Raw genomic sequence first — 13,909 nt, 5'->3', positions numbered from 1 at the left:
AGGCAGGCGCAGTAAAATGCCAGGAGGAGACGCCCATCCCGCCCGGCCGTCTGGACTGGGGTGGTTGTCATCCTGGTCAGCAGCCTGCTCCGGTCCGGCGAGGTGCTGCGGCACCATTGCGGGGACAACAGGGGACATGGACGACGGGACAGGATAAAAAAAAGTCCGGAATCCGTTCTGAAGTCAGAACCAAAGTCCGCAGAGATGATCACGACTTGACTTCTGACATGATTGCAACCACTGAAAGCCCAAACAAAGCAGGTGTCAATCACGTCAACACAACTCTTAGCACCTGTATCTTACCCGTAAGACATACACTCCCAGTACCTGTACAAGTACCTGTACTAGTCCCAGATGAAAGCGTCACCTGAAAAGGTCTTGTCCACTCTTGAAGGAACAGCACAGCAGAAGCGGCGCACGCATGATGAGCACACTTGCCGCCTCCATGTGGGCAGAAGCAGGCTGTGATGTTAGCATTAGCTTTCAAAATAAGTGTAACAGCAGCAGGTTTTATACAAAGTATTTTACTGCAGCGTGACAAACAGGAAGAAACTGCTAAAAAACAGCAGGAAGTCACAAACCTCCACAATAAGAGTTCCAAAAAAACACAAGCCAAAGTGACAACATCCTGCTAAAATCACAGTGCATTGTGGGAAAAGGCCGACCCAGACACTTCCTGTCAGAGTGGCGGAGGGTGGGGAGGGGGCGGGGCCTGTTGGCAGCCAGTGTTCACAGGGGGGAAAAAAAAGGCAGCGGAGTCTGGTCAGTCGCTGTCAGAGCCAACGGCTGACGAGCCTTTCCTCTTCCTCTTTGGCGCTTTGGGCTTGGAGTCTTCCTCCTCCTGAGACACAAACAGGAAGTGACATCAGCAGCCAGCCAGCCTGTTACATGACACTGTTCTCGGGTGCCCTTCATACCGAGGCGCTGCTGGAGGCGCTCTCCTCCTCGTTGTTGGTGGGCGGAGCCACGCCCTTCCTGGAGCGAGGCGACGTGGCGGCTGCTTTACGACGAGACTTCAAAGGCTTTGACTGCGAGTCCTCGTACTCCTCGGCCAACGCAAACAGGTCACTGAACCTGCGGGAGGCAGTCACGCCGTCACCATGCCAACGCCCCAGCGTACGCGTGTGTATGTATGTGTACCTCATCTTGTGCACTTCATCACAACTGGCCTGAACGTGCTGCAGAGCCTGAAGGATCGGAGTCTGGCTGAAGACTGGCCACACAATCAATCATCAATACAGCCATTTATCAACCCGCTGGATGATCGATACTCACAGGTGTTCTTAGTGTTGCTAAGACTAAGTCTCAGGTTGTCCAGGTGTTCCAAGATTTGCTCCAGAGTAAGCTGAGCCAGTTTGCTGCTGGAACTACGAAGACTGGAGACAGACATACAAATCCATTGATTTAGTCCTAATAAGTCCTGAGTGAGTCCTAGTGAGTCCTCAGTGAGTCCTAATGGGTCCTGAATGAGTCCTAAGAGGTCCCGAGTGAGTCCTTAATGAGTCCCGAATGAGTCCTAATGGGTCCCGAATGAGTCCTAATATGTCCCCAGTGAGTCCTAATATGTCCCCAGTGAGTCCTAATATGTCCTCAGTGAGTCCTAACGAGTCCTGAATGATTCCTAATGAGTCCTCAGTGAGTCCTAATGAGTCCTGAATGAGTCCTGAGTGAGTCCTAAGGAGTCCTCAGTGAGTCCTAACGAGTCCTCAGTGAGTCCTAATAAGTCCTGAATGAGTCCTAATGAGTCCTAATGAGTCCTAATGAGTCCTCAGTGAGTCCTAATGAGTCCTGAGTGAGTCCTCAGTGAGTCCTCAGTGAGTCCTCAGTGAGTCCCGAATGAGTCCTAATGAGTCCTGAATGAGTCCTAATGAGTCCTAATAAGTCCTGAATGAGTCCTAATGAGTCCTGAGTGAGTCCTGAGTGAGTCCTAATGAGTCTTATTAAGTCCTCAGTAAGTCCTCAGTAAGTCCTAATGAGTCCTAATGAGTCTTATTAAGTCCCAAGTGAGTCCTAGGGGCTCCAAGTCAGAACCTTTGTCTCTTTCGGGGTTGGTTGTTGTTCTTGATGAGTTGAGCTTTGATGTGTTCTGCCAGAGTGTCGTCGTGTTTGGATGCCCAGTGTCTCAGAAGACTGGTGGTGAACTGGTCCTCACTGTGACATGGTCTACTCAGAACCATCTTCACCATCTCCTCACTGGGCCTGAGACACACAGGCAGACTCAGTGGACAGCTAATGACAGTGTGTAGTTGTTGTATAGGAGTGCGGTCGTCATGTGGTGTGTTACTTTTCTCGACGTAGCTGCAGCAGCAGACAGGACAAGGCCTCTGGATGTTCTACACACACACACACACACACACACACACACACACACACGCGGGTTATGCGATGAAAGCATCATGATGGTGGGCGGCGAAGATGCTAAGTACCTTTGTACTTGAGGTGTTGCAGGATGGCGATGATGGTCTCCAGGGGGATGCTGTGGGCCAGAAAGAGTTGCCAGGTGCTGTACTGCTCAAAGGTCTCCCAGTCCAATGACTGGACTGTCAAGAGGAAGGAGAGGAAGAAGGCAAGCTGGTGAAGATGGCGCCCCCTGCAGTCAGTCAAGATGCTGCACATGCTCACTGAGGATGTTGAGAACCGAGTCTTTGCGGAACATCACCAGGTTGCCCATCATCACGTGACACATCAGCTCCTGCAACTTTATTACAATCAGCGTTAGCATCCGTTGGCGGTCCTGGTGCTAAGCTAAGCTAACTGTTACCTGTGTGGAATCAATGACGGCTACGATCATGTTGAGCAGCTCTCCACTTCGCAACGTCTCATCAGGAAACTGGAGCAAGACGTTCACACGTTGAGTGTGCCTGTGTGTGTGTGTGTGTGTGTGTGTGTGCGTGTGTGTGTACCTCAGAGTAGATGGAGGGTGTCAGGTAGCAAAGTAATCGGACGTCATCTTCCTGACACGCCTTCATGTCCATCATGAGACACGTGTGAAGGTCACCTAAAGCCGTGGCCTGAGCAAACGACTCGTACAACATCATCTTCCCGTTAGCTGCTTTGCTGCACACACACACACACACACACACACACACACATGAATATGCTGGACAGGTCACATGACATGTGATGATGGTGGGGGTGTCACCTGGCTTTGAGGTAGTAGAGGAGATGGTAGCCAATTTTAGGTTGCTTCTGGTAAAGTTCAGCCAGCATGTCAAGAAGAACTGAGAAGCCACTGTTGTCCTCCTGCATGGTGACCAGGTTCCTGAAGACCAGACACACTGGCTTGCACACAGACTCCTCCAGGGACCTGACGCACACGCACACACATGCAGGTTAGAGGAATCCTCTCTCTCTCACACACACACATACGCACACAGTGTGTAGTAGTGGTGTCAGCAGTCTTACTCTTCTGTGATGTCTTCTGGTAGAACGTCTCCTCGGAAATGCTCTTTAAAGACTTCAGCAAGACATGAAGCTAAAGCAGACATCTGCTCTGTGTCAAAGTCCTCCTGGAAAACACACACACTCATTGCTCTGTGCCACCGTGTGTGTGTGTGTGTGTGTGTGTGAGAGAGCGAGAGAGAGCAAGAGAGACAGACCTCCAGGATGAGGTCCACAATGTCCTGCATGACCTCACACTGCGTCTCCGTGTCACTGAAGACGTGATGAAGATGGATCAGCAAACATGAAGAAAGTAAAGCTGTTGACCTTCAGGTGAGTCTGACCTTGACTTCTGCAGCTGGGTCACCTTGTCCTTCATGGTGTCTTCTAATTGGTCGAGCCAGGGTGAGATGTCAGCAGGCTCCTCCCTCACTGCCTCTCTGATTGGATGAAACCTGAACTCCCGTTTCTTTCCTGTCACACACACACACTGATGAAGATGAAGTATTCTGATGATGATGATGATGATCTAACCTTTGTTGTTCATCTCCTCCTCATCATCACTGAAGGCAGCTTCTGTGTTGTCATAGCAACCTTCATCCTTGTCCATCATGTGGTTGTCCATCTCCTCCATTTTCACTACACACACACACACACACACACACTTACATCACATCCAAGGGTGTGTGTGTGTGTGTGTGTGTGTGTGTGTGTACCTTCCATAGGTGGTGAAGGAGCACTGCAGAACTCAGGGAATCTTTCTCTGAGCATTGAGCGAAGCTCTCTGTCCAACTTTGGATTGTCAAACAATGGCGCCAAGTGACTACAACAACACAGTCACTGGTCAGTCACTGGTCAGTCACTGGTCAGTCACTGGTCAGTCACTGGTCAGTCACTGGTCAGTCACTGGTCAGGGACTGGTCAGGGACTGGTCAGGGACTGGTCAGGGACTGGTCAGGGACTGGTCAGGGACTGGTCAGGGACTGGTCAGGGACTGGTCAGTCACTGGCCAGTCCCTGACCAGTCCCTTTTCGGTGTGTGTGTGTGTGTCTTACGCCAGCACTCTCTTCTCCATGATGAAGTTGAGAGAGTTAAAGACGCCTTGACGAACTTGAACTTCCAACGGAGGAAAGAAATGAGGAATGATCTGAGGAGACAGGGTAGGAAGCAAGGTGGCGGGGAATTAGGACAAAAAGCATGCTTCCTATTGGCTGGCATGTCACATGACCAGGAGGAGGTGGAGTCTCACCCGACACATGAAGTCAAGCAGCGTGGCGGTGATTGCGGGATGAGGCTTCATGGAATGATGCATCACCAAGATGGCGGGCTCTGTGTCACATGACCTTGATTACTGTGACGCCTTCTAGGTGTGTGTGTGTGTGTGTGTCACCTATGTTCATGATGCTGTCTTTGTCAGGGTTGAAGAAGAGCCAATCGTAGAAAAGCGCCAACTTGGCGTTGGAGGCGGCCACGTTGGACTGGGCACACGCACACATGTTGAAAGGTGAAAGGTCATGACCTCTCAGCACCCTCCAAGTGAGCTTACCGTGCAGGTGGTGAGTAGCCAGCCGATGATGGCCCAGCGCGGCAGGATGTCAGAACTCAGGACCTCGTTGGACGGGTGGACCACGCCGCAGATGTAGCGGATCAGGTCACAGCGCAGAGACTGGCTCTCGGCCGTGGACAGGTACTGCCTCTGGAACCAGTCCTGGTAGCGCTTCTGCTGCCCGAAGCGCACCTAGACATGGGACACGGGACACCTGTGAAGACACGTTCTTCTCCGTGCCGGCAGGAAGCCTCCTCTCACCCTGGACGTCATGAAGAGGAGCTTGGTCTCCATGTCAGGGGTCAGACGGCACGCCAGGAACTTTCTGGAAGTCCGAGCCGTGAGCAGCTGGAGAATACCTGACACACACACACACACACACACACACACACAGGCTATGAGGGCCTGGTCGCCATGGTTTCAGGTGGAAAAGGTCAAGTATTTGATGGCTGCAGCCTTTCATCCGTTCTGGATGCCATGAAAGGAAAAGTGCACCCATCATCCACAATCCTTTTGTGTGCTGAACGAGGCAGCCAATGAATGGGCCACACCCAGGCTAAGAGCTCCAAAAGCTCCAGCGTGGTTTTCTATCCATGTGAGCAGGTCTTATCTTAGAGATATCACGCTCATGTCTCCCATGGCCTGCACGTATACAATGTGTCACATGACCAGACGTTCTTTCTGCTTCTATGGTTGTATCTCAGGGTGTGTTCACAGAGCCACATGGAGGTTTTTCTTCCAGACCTTCCTTCCAAGGGAATAAATACATTAAAAATCCCAGGAGCGGCCCCACGTGGTCACGGGGATCAGATCAGGATCAGATCAGGATCTTCTCACCGGTGAACTGGGGACTGAGGACTTGAGGGTTGTGGAGAAGGTCTCTCCACAGGAGCTCCATCTCAGCGATACGAGCCACGTTCTGAAGCAAGCGCACCAGATCTCTCCCGATGATCACGCACTCCAAGAACTGCTCGGAGCACAAGCGGCACCGACACGTGCGATTAAAGCGGGCTAAGTGTGACTCTTTCCTCCTCACTTCCTTGCCTCCTTACCTTGTCCCGCAGCATGCTGATGCAGAAGTCTACTTCCTTCTGACGTAGAGGAAGCAGGCTCGGCGCGCCATGGTCAACGATCAGGCGTAGGTATGTGTACACGGACATGGCGATCAGCATCCCGCTCTTCACAACCCACTCCCTGCACACACACACACACGCACAGAGACACACACGCACAGAGACACACACCACCGTTAGGTGGAACAGCTGTTTTTTCTCAACATGAGTGTGTCATACTTTTGTTCCAGCAGGATGTCAAGGACGCTTTCAGCCAACCAAAGGTTCTTTGTGGAAACATCTCCTCCTGCACACAGAGTGGTGACATCACCGTGCACGCTGTGTGTGTGTGTGTGTGTGTGTGGCTAACCTGCGATCTGTTTGAGCAGTGTCATGACGACCCCATCAGCTCCCATCACACTGCTCTTCACCAGCTCTCTGACCAGCCACACCAGCTGCACACATACACACACACACACACACACACACACACACACTGTATAGACCGCCGTGCTCATGTAGGTGCACGTGCACTTGCATGTGTGCCCACCTGCTTCCTAGGAACATCCTGCAACTTGAGGAACTTCTCCATTAGGATCTGGTTGATCTTCACCAGGATCACGTTCATTCCATCTCTGTTCATGAGTGTCAGGTCTCTGTAACACTGCAAGCATGCACACACGCACACACACACACACACACTTGTTGCCACAGTGTCAATGTCAATGTCTGCCTTGGCCTGGTGGCAGACTTACCCTCTGGGCCTGAGCCGGTTCAGTGAGGAGCAGAGCAAAGAGACCAAGACACACCTCTTCATGTTGCTGCTGGCCTTTGCACACCTGGTTGCCATGGTAACACCATCACTACAACGTGTGCGCGCGCGTGTGTGTGTGTGGTAATGATGTCTTACGTTGGCGGTCAGGGCATCGTTAGCTTCCCTTTCTGAAAGTCCATTGGACAAGGCATGAACCACTCCCACACACCGCTCCAGTTTCTGCAAGCACACACACGCCGCTGTAGCTCAAGCGGTCCTTATGTTTACCTGCATTAGCATGCCAGGCTAACTTCATGCGTGAAGGAATCAGCCACAGCGACCGGGCTAGGCTAATGACGCTGCTAGCAATGCTAACTGGCACGCTGGCTGTTTATCCCAAAGAGCCACGGATCACCCCGGGGAGGTCGTGGTGAACCTACCTCCTCCAGCTCGTCTTTGGCGTCCAGTTGGCTGGACACCAGAAGGCGGCCCTGCAGCTTCGCCTTCGTCGGAGCAGCTTCCATCTGCAGCCGCTTCGCCTCGCCTTCCCCGCCGACCTGAAGGCGCCGGAACTGTGCGATCACAAGGCCAGTGAAGCCGCCTTTGGGCGGAACACGGGTTTATTGATGGCTGTCAGATTGGGTCACCTCGTGGGAATATTTTTGTTGTGATGGGGAATGAATTGTTTATAAAAGTTGCAGTCAAGGAGCTTGAGTCTGGCTGTGTTCGACTGTTCGACTTCAGGAAGACAACGGACATCACTACCGGTCTTCCGACCAATCGTTGCCCTAACATATGTGAGTGACGTGATGCCCGACCAATGGAAAGAGAAACATTCTCGCCCAGCTGTAGCCAATCAGGGCCCCGGGATGGACTGGACCCCCGAAGTTTGTTCGTGTGTTAACGTGAGTTTAATATTTTTCTTTCATTTCTTATTCTCAGATGAGTTTTAGCTACATGAGATGGTGCAAATAAGAAACTAGACATATAACCAATAACACCAAACTTAATATTCATTTTTCATTGAAATATTACAATTAATGTCATTTCAACGTTTTCAGTGATAAGACATACCTTGAGAAGTATACTTCAGTATAAGTACGAGTATAAGTATAATTATTGTAAGTATAATATAAGTATAATAAGTGTACTAAAGACCATGTACATTTAGTGTAGTAGAAAGTATACTAACTCAATACTTCCTCAAACTAAATTGGAACATTTTAAGTTCATAAAACTACACTCTAAGTACACTCTAATATACCTAAAGTATACCACAAGTACACTTCTCGACTTAAATGCAATCAGCAAAAAAAAAAAAAAACAATTCTAAAGGGATCACACACACACGACCCCCACCCCAAACTATTTCAGTAGCACTGTTTTCCAACAATATCACACAGTAATTAGTCAGTCATACAAATAATAAAGAGTAAGAAAGTATTTGGTGAAAAGTAGTGAGAAACTATTGCTGATGTAATGTGAATGACTCCTGTGTGGGATCAATAAAGTTGTCTGTATTATTAGAAGAGACAATATATTGTTTTGGGTGCCTGGCTATTTCCCAGGTATATTTGTGGGTGTGTGGATGTACAAACAAGGCCAATTATTTGTAGAAGGATGCTTTTATAAAGTAAGTACATTTGCAGTACTTGTATTCATTTGCCACATCCAATATGGCGGTGACATATAGCGTGGGCATACGACCGGATGTGGCGAGCCATCGGCCGGCCAAACAAGCACAAAAGTTAAATTACCTCTTTTCAGCTCAAGATAGTATAAATTGTGTGAAAAAGATGATATAAGGAAGGATTATGGACAATATAGGTGACCTTTCAAGAAACAAATGAGGCTATCAATATTTTTTATATTAGTTTTCCATAGCCGTGGCCACGGACGTGGCCATGTTCTTGACATTTCTTCAGCCCGCCCCGCCCCGTTAGCCGAGGAGTCCGGCCAGCCATGGGGCCAGCCGCTCCGTGTAGACCTCTACTGTGTATGCATCCATCCAGCCATCATCCATCCATCCATTCATCCATCCATCCATCCATCCATCCATCCATCCATCCATCATCCCTCCATCATCCATCCATTATCCATCATCCATCCATGCATCATTCATCCATCCATTCTCCATTCATCGTCCATGCATCATTCATCCATCATCCATCTTCTCGTTTAGCTGCATGTTGTACATTGTTGCTGGTTGTCAGTACTCTGGTTGTCAGTAGAAATCTTCCCAACTTCCAGAGCATTGTCCTTGAAATAATACATGACATTAACACATGACAAGTGCCATTGTGGCATCGTAATGCCGAAATATATTTGTTAGCTAGCCTCTGTCTCCTCCTTCCATTTTGAGAGCTTGGCAACGCACCTTTTTTTTTGAAGGGGGCAGGGGTGAATTGGCGCGGCGAGCTCTAATTTAAAATTGGCCAACTCCCATTGGCTGCCAAGTAGGGGGCGGACCATGGCCAGAAGTGCAAGGCATAGCATCCAGTGAGAAGGCGACATCGCAGCAAGAGCTTGAACAGCTGAGACGCTTAGCTAGCTCATACAAGCTCAGTGAAACACCTTTAGCAAACCTTATGAAGGGACTAACTTGATCAGTAAAGTCAAGTCAAACGTTTTTGTATGACTTTTAAGGTAGAGCACACATGCTTTATACTGTTTAAAGTTTTAAACAGTTTTAAACTCTGGCATTCTTCTTCTTCCTCTTTCTCTTTGGGCTTTTCTCTTGGGTCGCCACAACAAACCGATCTCCTCCATCCAACCCTGTCTTCTGCATCTGTCTCTCTCTCTCACCAACTACCCTCATGTCCTCCTTCACTACATCCATAAACCTCCTCTTTGGTCTTCCTCTACGCCTCCTACCCGGCAACATCCTTCTACCAATATATTCACTATCTCTCCTCTGGACATGTCCCAACCATCTCAGTCTGGCCTCTCTGACTTTATCTACAAGGCATCTAACATGTAATGTCCCTCTGATGTAGTCCTTCCTGATCCTATCCATCCTGGTCACTCCCATTGAGAACCTCAGCATCCTCATCTCTGCTACCTCCAGTTCTGCTTCCTGTCTTTTCCTCAGCGGCACTGTCTCTAGACCAAACAACATGGCTGGTCTCCTTAAAATTCTCCCCCTTCTGTATCTCTTCTCCCTGTAACCTCACTCTTCCACTTGGGTCCCTCTCATTCACGCACATATAGTCCGTCTTGGTGCGGCTAGTCTTCATTCCTCCGTGGGGGCAGAAGCCACAGGCCTGGCTACATGGGCATCAAACTCATTCACTAGTGTTCCCTCACCACATTCTCTGTCACACATGTAGACGTCAGGAATAACATCAGGAATCAGGAATAACATGCAACATGAAATATGAACTGGACCGATTTTTGCAGGTGACGGTGCATCAGATCCGGGCGGCCTGATGTCATACGCGGGGCCAGCTAAATAGCGTCTAAGCCCGCCCCTGGATGAACCCACATGTCTTTATTTTTCAGTCCTTTTTGTTGTTCTTTTTGTAAAAACTAGCAGTAATTTTTCTTCACAACATAAAGTCCGGGTTAAAGTTTCTTTTAGTAGAAACTAAAAGTTCCGAGTGAGAGTCCAGAAAGTCCAGAGAGCTCCCTCAGAACCTCAGAACGTTTTTCAGGAGGTGAAAGTGTTGCAAGCCAAATAAAATTCTAAGTCCAAATGAGGCACTGGAGGCAGGTTCCAGGTAGTGTCCAAAAAGTTGATCGAGCTGAGCTGCTGCAGCCAAGACAACATCTGAGCTCCACAGAGCTGGACATCAACTTATATAATCTTTAGTGGGGCGTGGCCGTCGTCTTGGCTATAGTGATTGGCTATAGTATTTTGGTGTTGTCTTAAAGCTCATATTTTATTCATGCTCAAACCCTAAAAGGTTGAAGCCATTTTGAGCCAAATGTGGGTTATTTCCGGTGAGACCGAGAACCGCTGAGTCAGCAATAATGTTGTCGCGGCATAAAACCTTTTTTCTACCCCTCGCGACTCTGGCGGCCTCTGGTGGACATAAAAGAATACTGATTTAAATTTAGTTTCCAAAGGACCCCTTTAAGGACAGCTCTCCACACATAAATGTTACTAGTTCAGTTGTTTCTACTGGAATCAATTTTTTTTACATATACGATTACATCTTGTCACATAAAAGATTATAATATAAGTAAAAATAGAAAGAAATAGAAAAATAGAATCTCTTATGTCCTAAAAAGGACACCACACAGGCCTACATGTCACAGTAGTCCTTGCATGAGACCTGAGCCTGGTCATATTCTTATATTACAATATTTTCTGGAGGAATAGATGTTGTTTACATTCGGTGTCATCTATTTATTGTCTTTAATCTCGACTGCACCCGTTTTTTAGCTCTTAATTAAGTTTCTTTGTTTTTCATTCTTCCTTTTTTAGTCTCTGATGTCCGGGAGCCTGGCAAAGACATTTCGTTGGCAATTTCACTGCTGTGTTTTTGTAAAATGACTATAAAGGAAGTCTCAGTCGAGGTTTAATGCAACAGAATAAACCTGATTGTGATTATAGCTCAATATCACAGCTATGTTTCTAAATAAGGAATTCCTCAGTATAGACCAATAATATGTCTACCAATCAGTTTTGGTTTATCACTCGTTCTTGCGACTTCACAACGCTTTAGGTAGCTACTTCAGTTTCGCGAAGAACAGCTGAGAAATCCTACTTTATCTTTGTACCTAAACGCAACCAAATCCATGGAAACCACGGAGTAGTTTGCTAGCTTCCTATTTGCTAACCTCGGTTAGCTTCGGGTGGTGTCGCGGCGACGTTACATTTGGTTGGTGAGTCTTCTCAGCAGGGATGAGTCGAACCCCCGACGCCCGAGCTAGGTATCGTTTATTCATGTTGACATGTTGCTGTCCAGGTCTTATGGGACATAGGCTGGTGTTACCCGGCACACGCTCGCCGTGTTGCTAACCTCAACCGTGTTGCTAACCTCAGCCGTGTTGCTAACGTTAGCCTTGTTGCCAAGCTTAGCCGTGTTGCTAACGCTAGCTCTGCTGCTAATGCTAGCCGTCTTGCATCAAGTGACCATCTTTCATTTCAGTGACCTTCATCTTTTTTAAAAGTTTTTCATATTGCGTTTTCTACAGACACATAAAACACGAGTTATATACGAGTTTCCCACAGGGACATAAAGACATGTTATATAGGAGTTTCCCACAGGGACATAAAGACATGTTATATACGAGTTTCCCACAGGGACATAAAGACATGTTATATAGGAGTTTCCCACAGGGACATAAAGACATGTTATATACGAGTTTCCCACAGGGACATTAAAGTCATGTTTTATATGAGTTTCCAACAGGAACATAAAGACATAATGTCGTGTTCTGCATTAGCTGTGGTATGGCGCTGTAAAGACTAAGAGGTGTTTCCTATAGGGACAATCAGACCAAGACGATCCAGGAAAGGATCAGCAATGTGGAGAAACATTTTGGGGAGATGTGCCAGATGTTCGCCGCCTACGGTCGCAAAGCCGCACGGCTTCGTGACAAGGCCGACCTCCTGGTGCGGGAGATCGGAGCGTACGCTGACACCGAGACGCCGAGCCTCAAGAGCGGCCTGAAGCTGTTTGCAGACCACCTGGCCAAGATTCAGGACTACCGGCAGGCGGAGGTAAGTGTTGTGTGCGTGGCGACGTGGTCTCGTGTTGACGTGTTGACCTTTCAGGTGTCACGCCTGGAAGCCAAAGTTATCGAGCCGTTGAAAGGATACGGCGCCGTGGTGAGACGTAAAAGGGTGAGTGCGCCGCTTTCCAAATAGCATGGCGAGCACTGCGTCGTCATGGCAACGCCCCGTGCCACCACAGGAGGACGTGAAGGCCACTCAGAGCGCCAGAACCCGAGAATCCAAACAACTGGATCAGCTGGAAAGGACTCGCCAGCGGAACCCGTCCAACCGTCAAATCATCGTATCCTTCTCCAGGGGGAGGGGCTTCACTTCAAAGATTGTATAGCCTATGATGTACAGTACGTAGATGTATGGAGTATTATGTAGACCACATAGAGTAAAGAGTACTCTGTATGTAGTAGTAGTCCTTGGTCAAGGCGTGAATGAAGTCAGGCTTCCTTGACCCCGCCTTCAGTCTCAGGTGCGTTGCGTGTTTCTGATGACGTGTGAGCGGCGCTTGTGTTGATGTTCCTCTTGTGCGCGTCAGGCTGAGAGCGAGTTGCAGCGAGCCACCATGGACGCCACGCGCACTACACGCCAACTGGAGGAGACCATGGACGAGTTTGAGAAGCAAAAGATCCGGGACATCAAGGTGCGCGAGGGCGGGCCGGAGATGGCGCTCCATCATCATCATCATCTCCGTGATGACGTGTCTGACATGTCCTTTGACCCTCAGAAGATCCTGTGTGACTTTGTCACCGTGGAGATGTCCTTCCACGCCAAGGCCTTAGAGTTCTACACGCTGGCCTATCAGAGCATCCAGATTGTGGACGAGGAGGAGGACCTGAAGGTAGGTCCCGCCCACCAACCCTCTTATGATGCTCCTCAGGAGACCCAAAACGCCGCCCCCTGTGGACTGTGTTAGGTGTTCAGGAGTTCGCTGCACCCCCCCGATTACCCGACACGCTTTGACATCGTGCGAGCCAATTCTAGGACTTCGCTGGACGGGACTGCCTCCTTCCTGTCTGCATCGGGACCTTTCCTGGTAGGTCTCACTCTTTGGCTGTCCCACTCTCACCTCCTGCTCTCTGACCCCTTCTGCTGGTCGCCATAGCAACAGAGAGCTGCCGGACGCCCTGTGAGCAGAGAGGAAGAAGAGGTGGATGATGAAGAATCCGAGGAAGATGAGGACGACGACTCTGAACCTTGATGAAGAAAGCTCCGCCCATTTGGGGTGGTGTAGCAGTATTGTAGTTTCTCCTTGACAAGTACACACTGTCTTCTGTTTAGCTTTTTCTGCCTCAGCAGCAGTAATACAATACTTTAGACATCAAGTACCTTCCTACTTCATCATGGAACTACCATACCTGTCTGTCTTCTGTTTTTTGGAATCCATTTTGTGACACTTTTTCAACATCCTTCCTCTGCAATCCGTGTCTTTGATTATACAGAGTGTTTAGCAATATAAAAATGTCCAAATGTCATTTCCCGGCCCAAAATACGCCATCCAA

At 48.8% G+C, this 13,909-nt stretch overlaps 2 protein-coding genes across 2 annotated transcripts; one reads left to right on the top strand and one right to left on the bottom strand.

Moving 5' to 3' along the window:
- Positions 1-40: 40 nt before the first annotated feature.
- LOC131102036 (integrator complex subunit 3) lies at positions 41-7,503 on the bottom strand. Its single transcript, XM_058047508.1, has 29 exons — positions 7,174-7,503; positions 6,890-6,973; positions 6,735-6,818; positions 6,530-6,643; positions 6,350-6,434; positions 6,220-6,286; positions 5,980-6,121; positions 5,765-5,894; positions 5,189-5,286; positions 4,928-5,119; positions 4,772-4,859; positions 4,631-4,710; positions 4,437-4,528; positions 4,098-4,204; positions 3,916-4,020; positions 3,726-3,855; positions 3,600-3,654; positions 3,406-3,509; positions 3,143-3,307; positions 2,904-3,057; positions 2,762-2,830; positions 2,623-2,698; positions 2,427-2,540; positions 2,285-2,333; positions 2,032-2,199; positions 1,276-1,376; positions 1,141-1,213; positions 918-1,074; positions 41-841 (listed from the first exon to the last, which is right to left on the bottom strand). Exons 1-29 carry the CDS (start codon positions 7,255-7,257, stop codon positions 764-766), a joined length of 3,045 nt encoding a protein of 1,014 aa, XP_057903491.1. The 5' UTR covers positions 7,258-7,503; the 3' UTR covers positions 41-763.
- A 4,073-nt stretch (positions 7,504-11,576) lies between these two features.
- On the top strand, positions 11,577-13,828 carry LOC131101890 (CBY1-interacting BAR domain-containing protein 1-like). The gene is given in 8 exon segments (XM_058047290.1): positions 11,577-11,611; positions 12,170-12,404; positions 12,459-12,527; positions 12,598-12,699; positions 12,874-13,050; positions 13,135-13,248; positions 13,324-13,443; positions 13,513-13,828. Coding segments are annotated over 8 exon segments (942 nt in total). The 5' UTR covers positions 11,577-11,582; the 3' UTR covers positions 13,609-13,828.
- The last annotated feature ends 81 nt before the right edge of the window (positions 13,829-13,909 follow it).

Source organism: Doryrhamphus excisus, chromosome 14 (genome assembly GCF_030265055.1).
Source record: "Doryrhamphus excisus isolate RoL2022-K1 chromosome 14, RoL_Dexc_1.0, whole genome shotgun sequence".
In the NCBI taxonomy this organism is placed as follows: Eukaryota; Metazoa; Chordata; class Actinopteri; order Syngnathiformes; family Syngnathidae; genus Doryrhamphus; species Doryrhamphus excisus.
This window is presented reverse-complemented; position numbering and strand designations above follow the sequence as displayed.

Bases quoted from the DNA above. Each gene is read 5' to 3' on its own strand.
- LOC131102036 (XM_058047508.1), bottom strand. From the start codon at position 7,257: ATGGAAGCTGCTCCGACGAAGGCGAAGCTGCAGGGCCGCCTTCTGGTG. The intron at 5,895-5,979 runs GTAAGGAGGCAA...TGCTCCGAGCAG, and splicing joins TCAGCATGCTGCGGGACAAG to TTCTTGGAGTGCGTGATCAT. The intron at 4,711-4,771 runs GTGACACACACA...CATGTGACACAG, and splicing joins AGACAGCATCATGAACATAG to AGCCCGCCATCTTGGTGATG.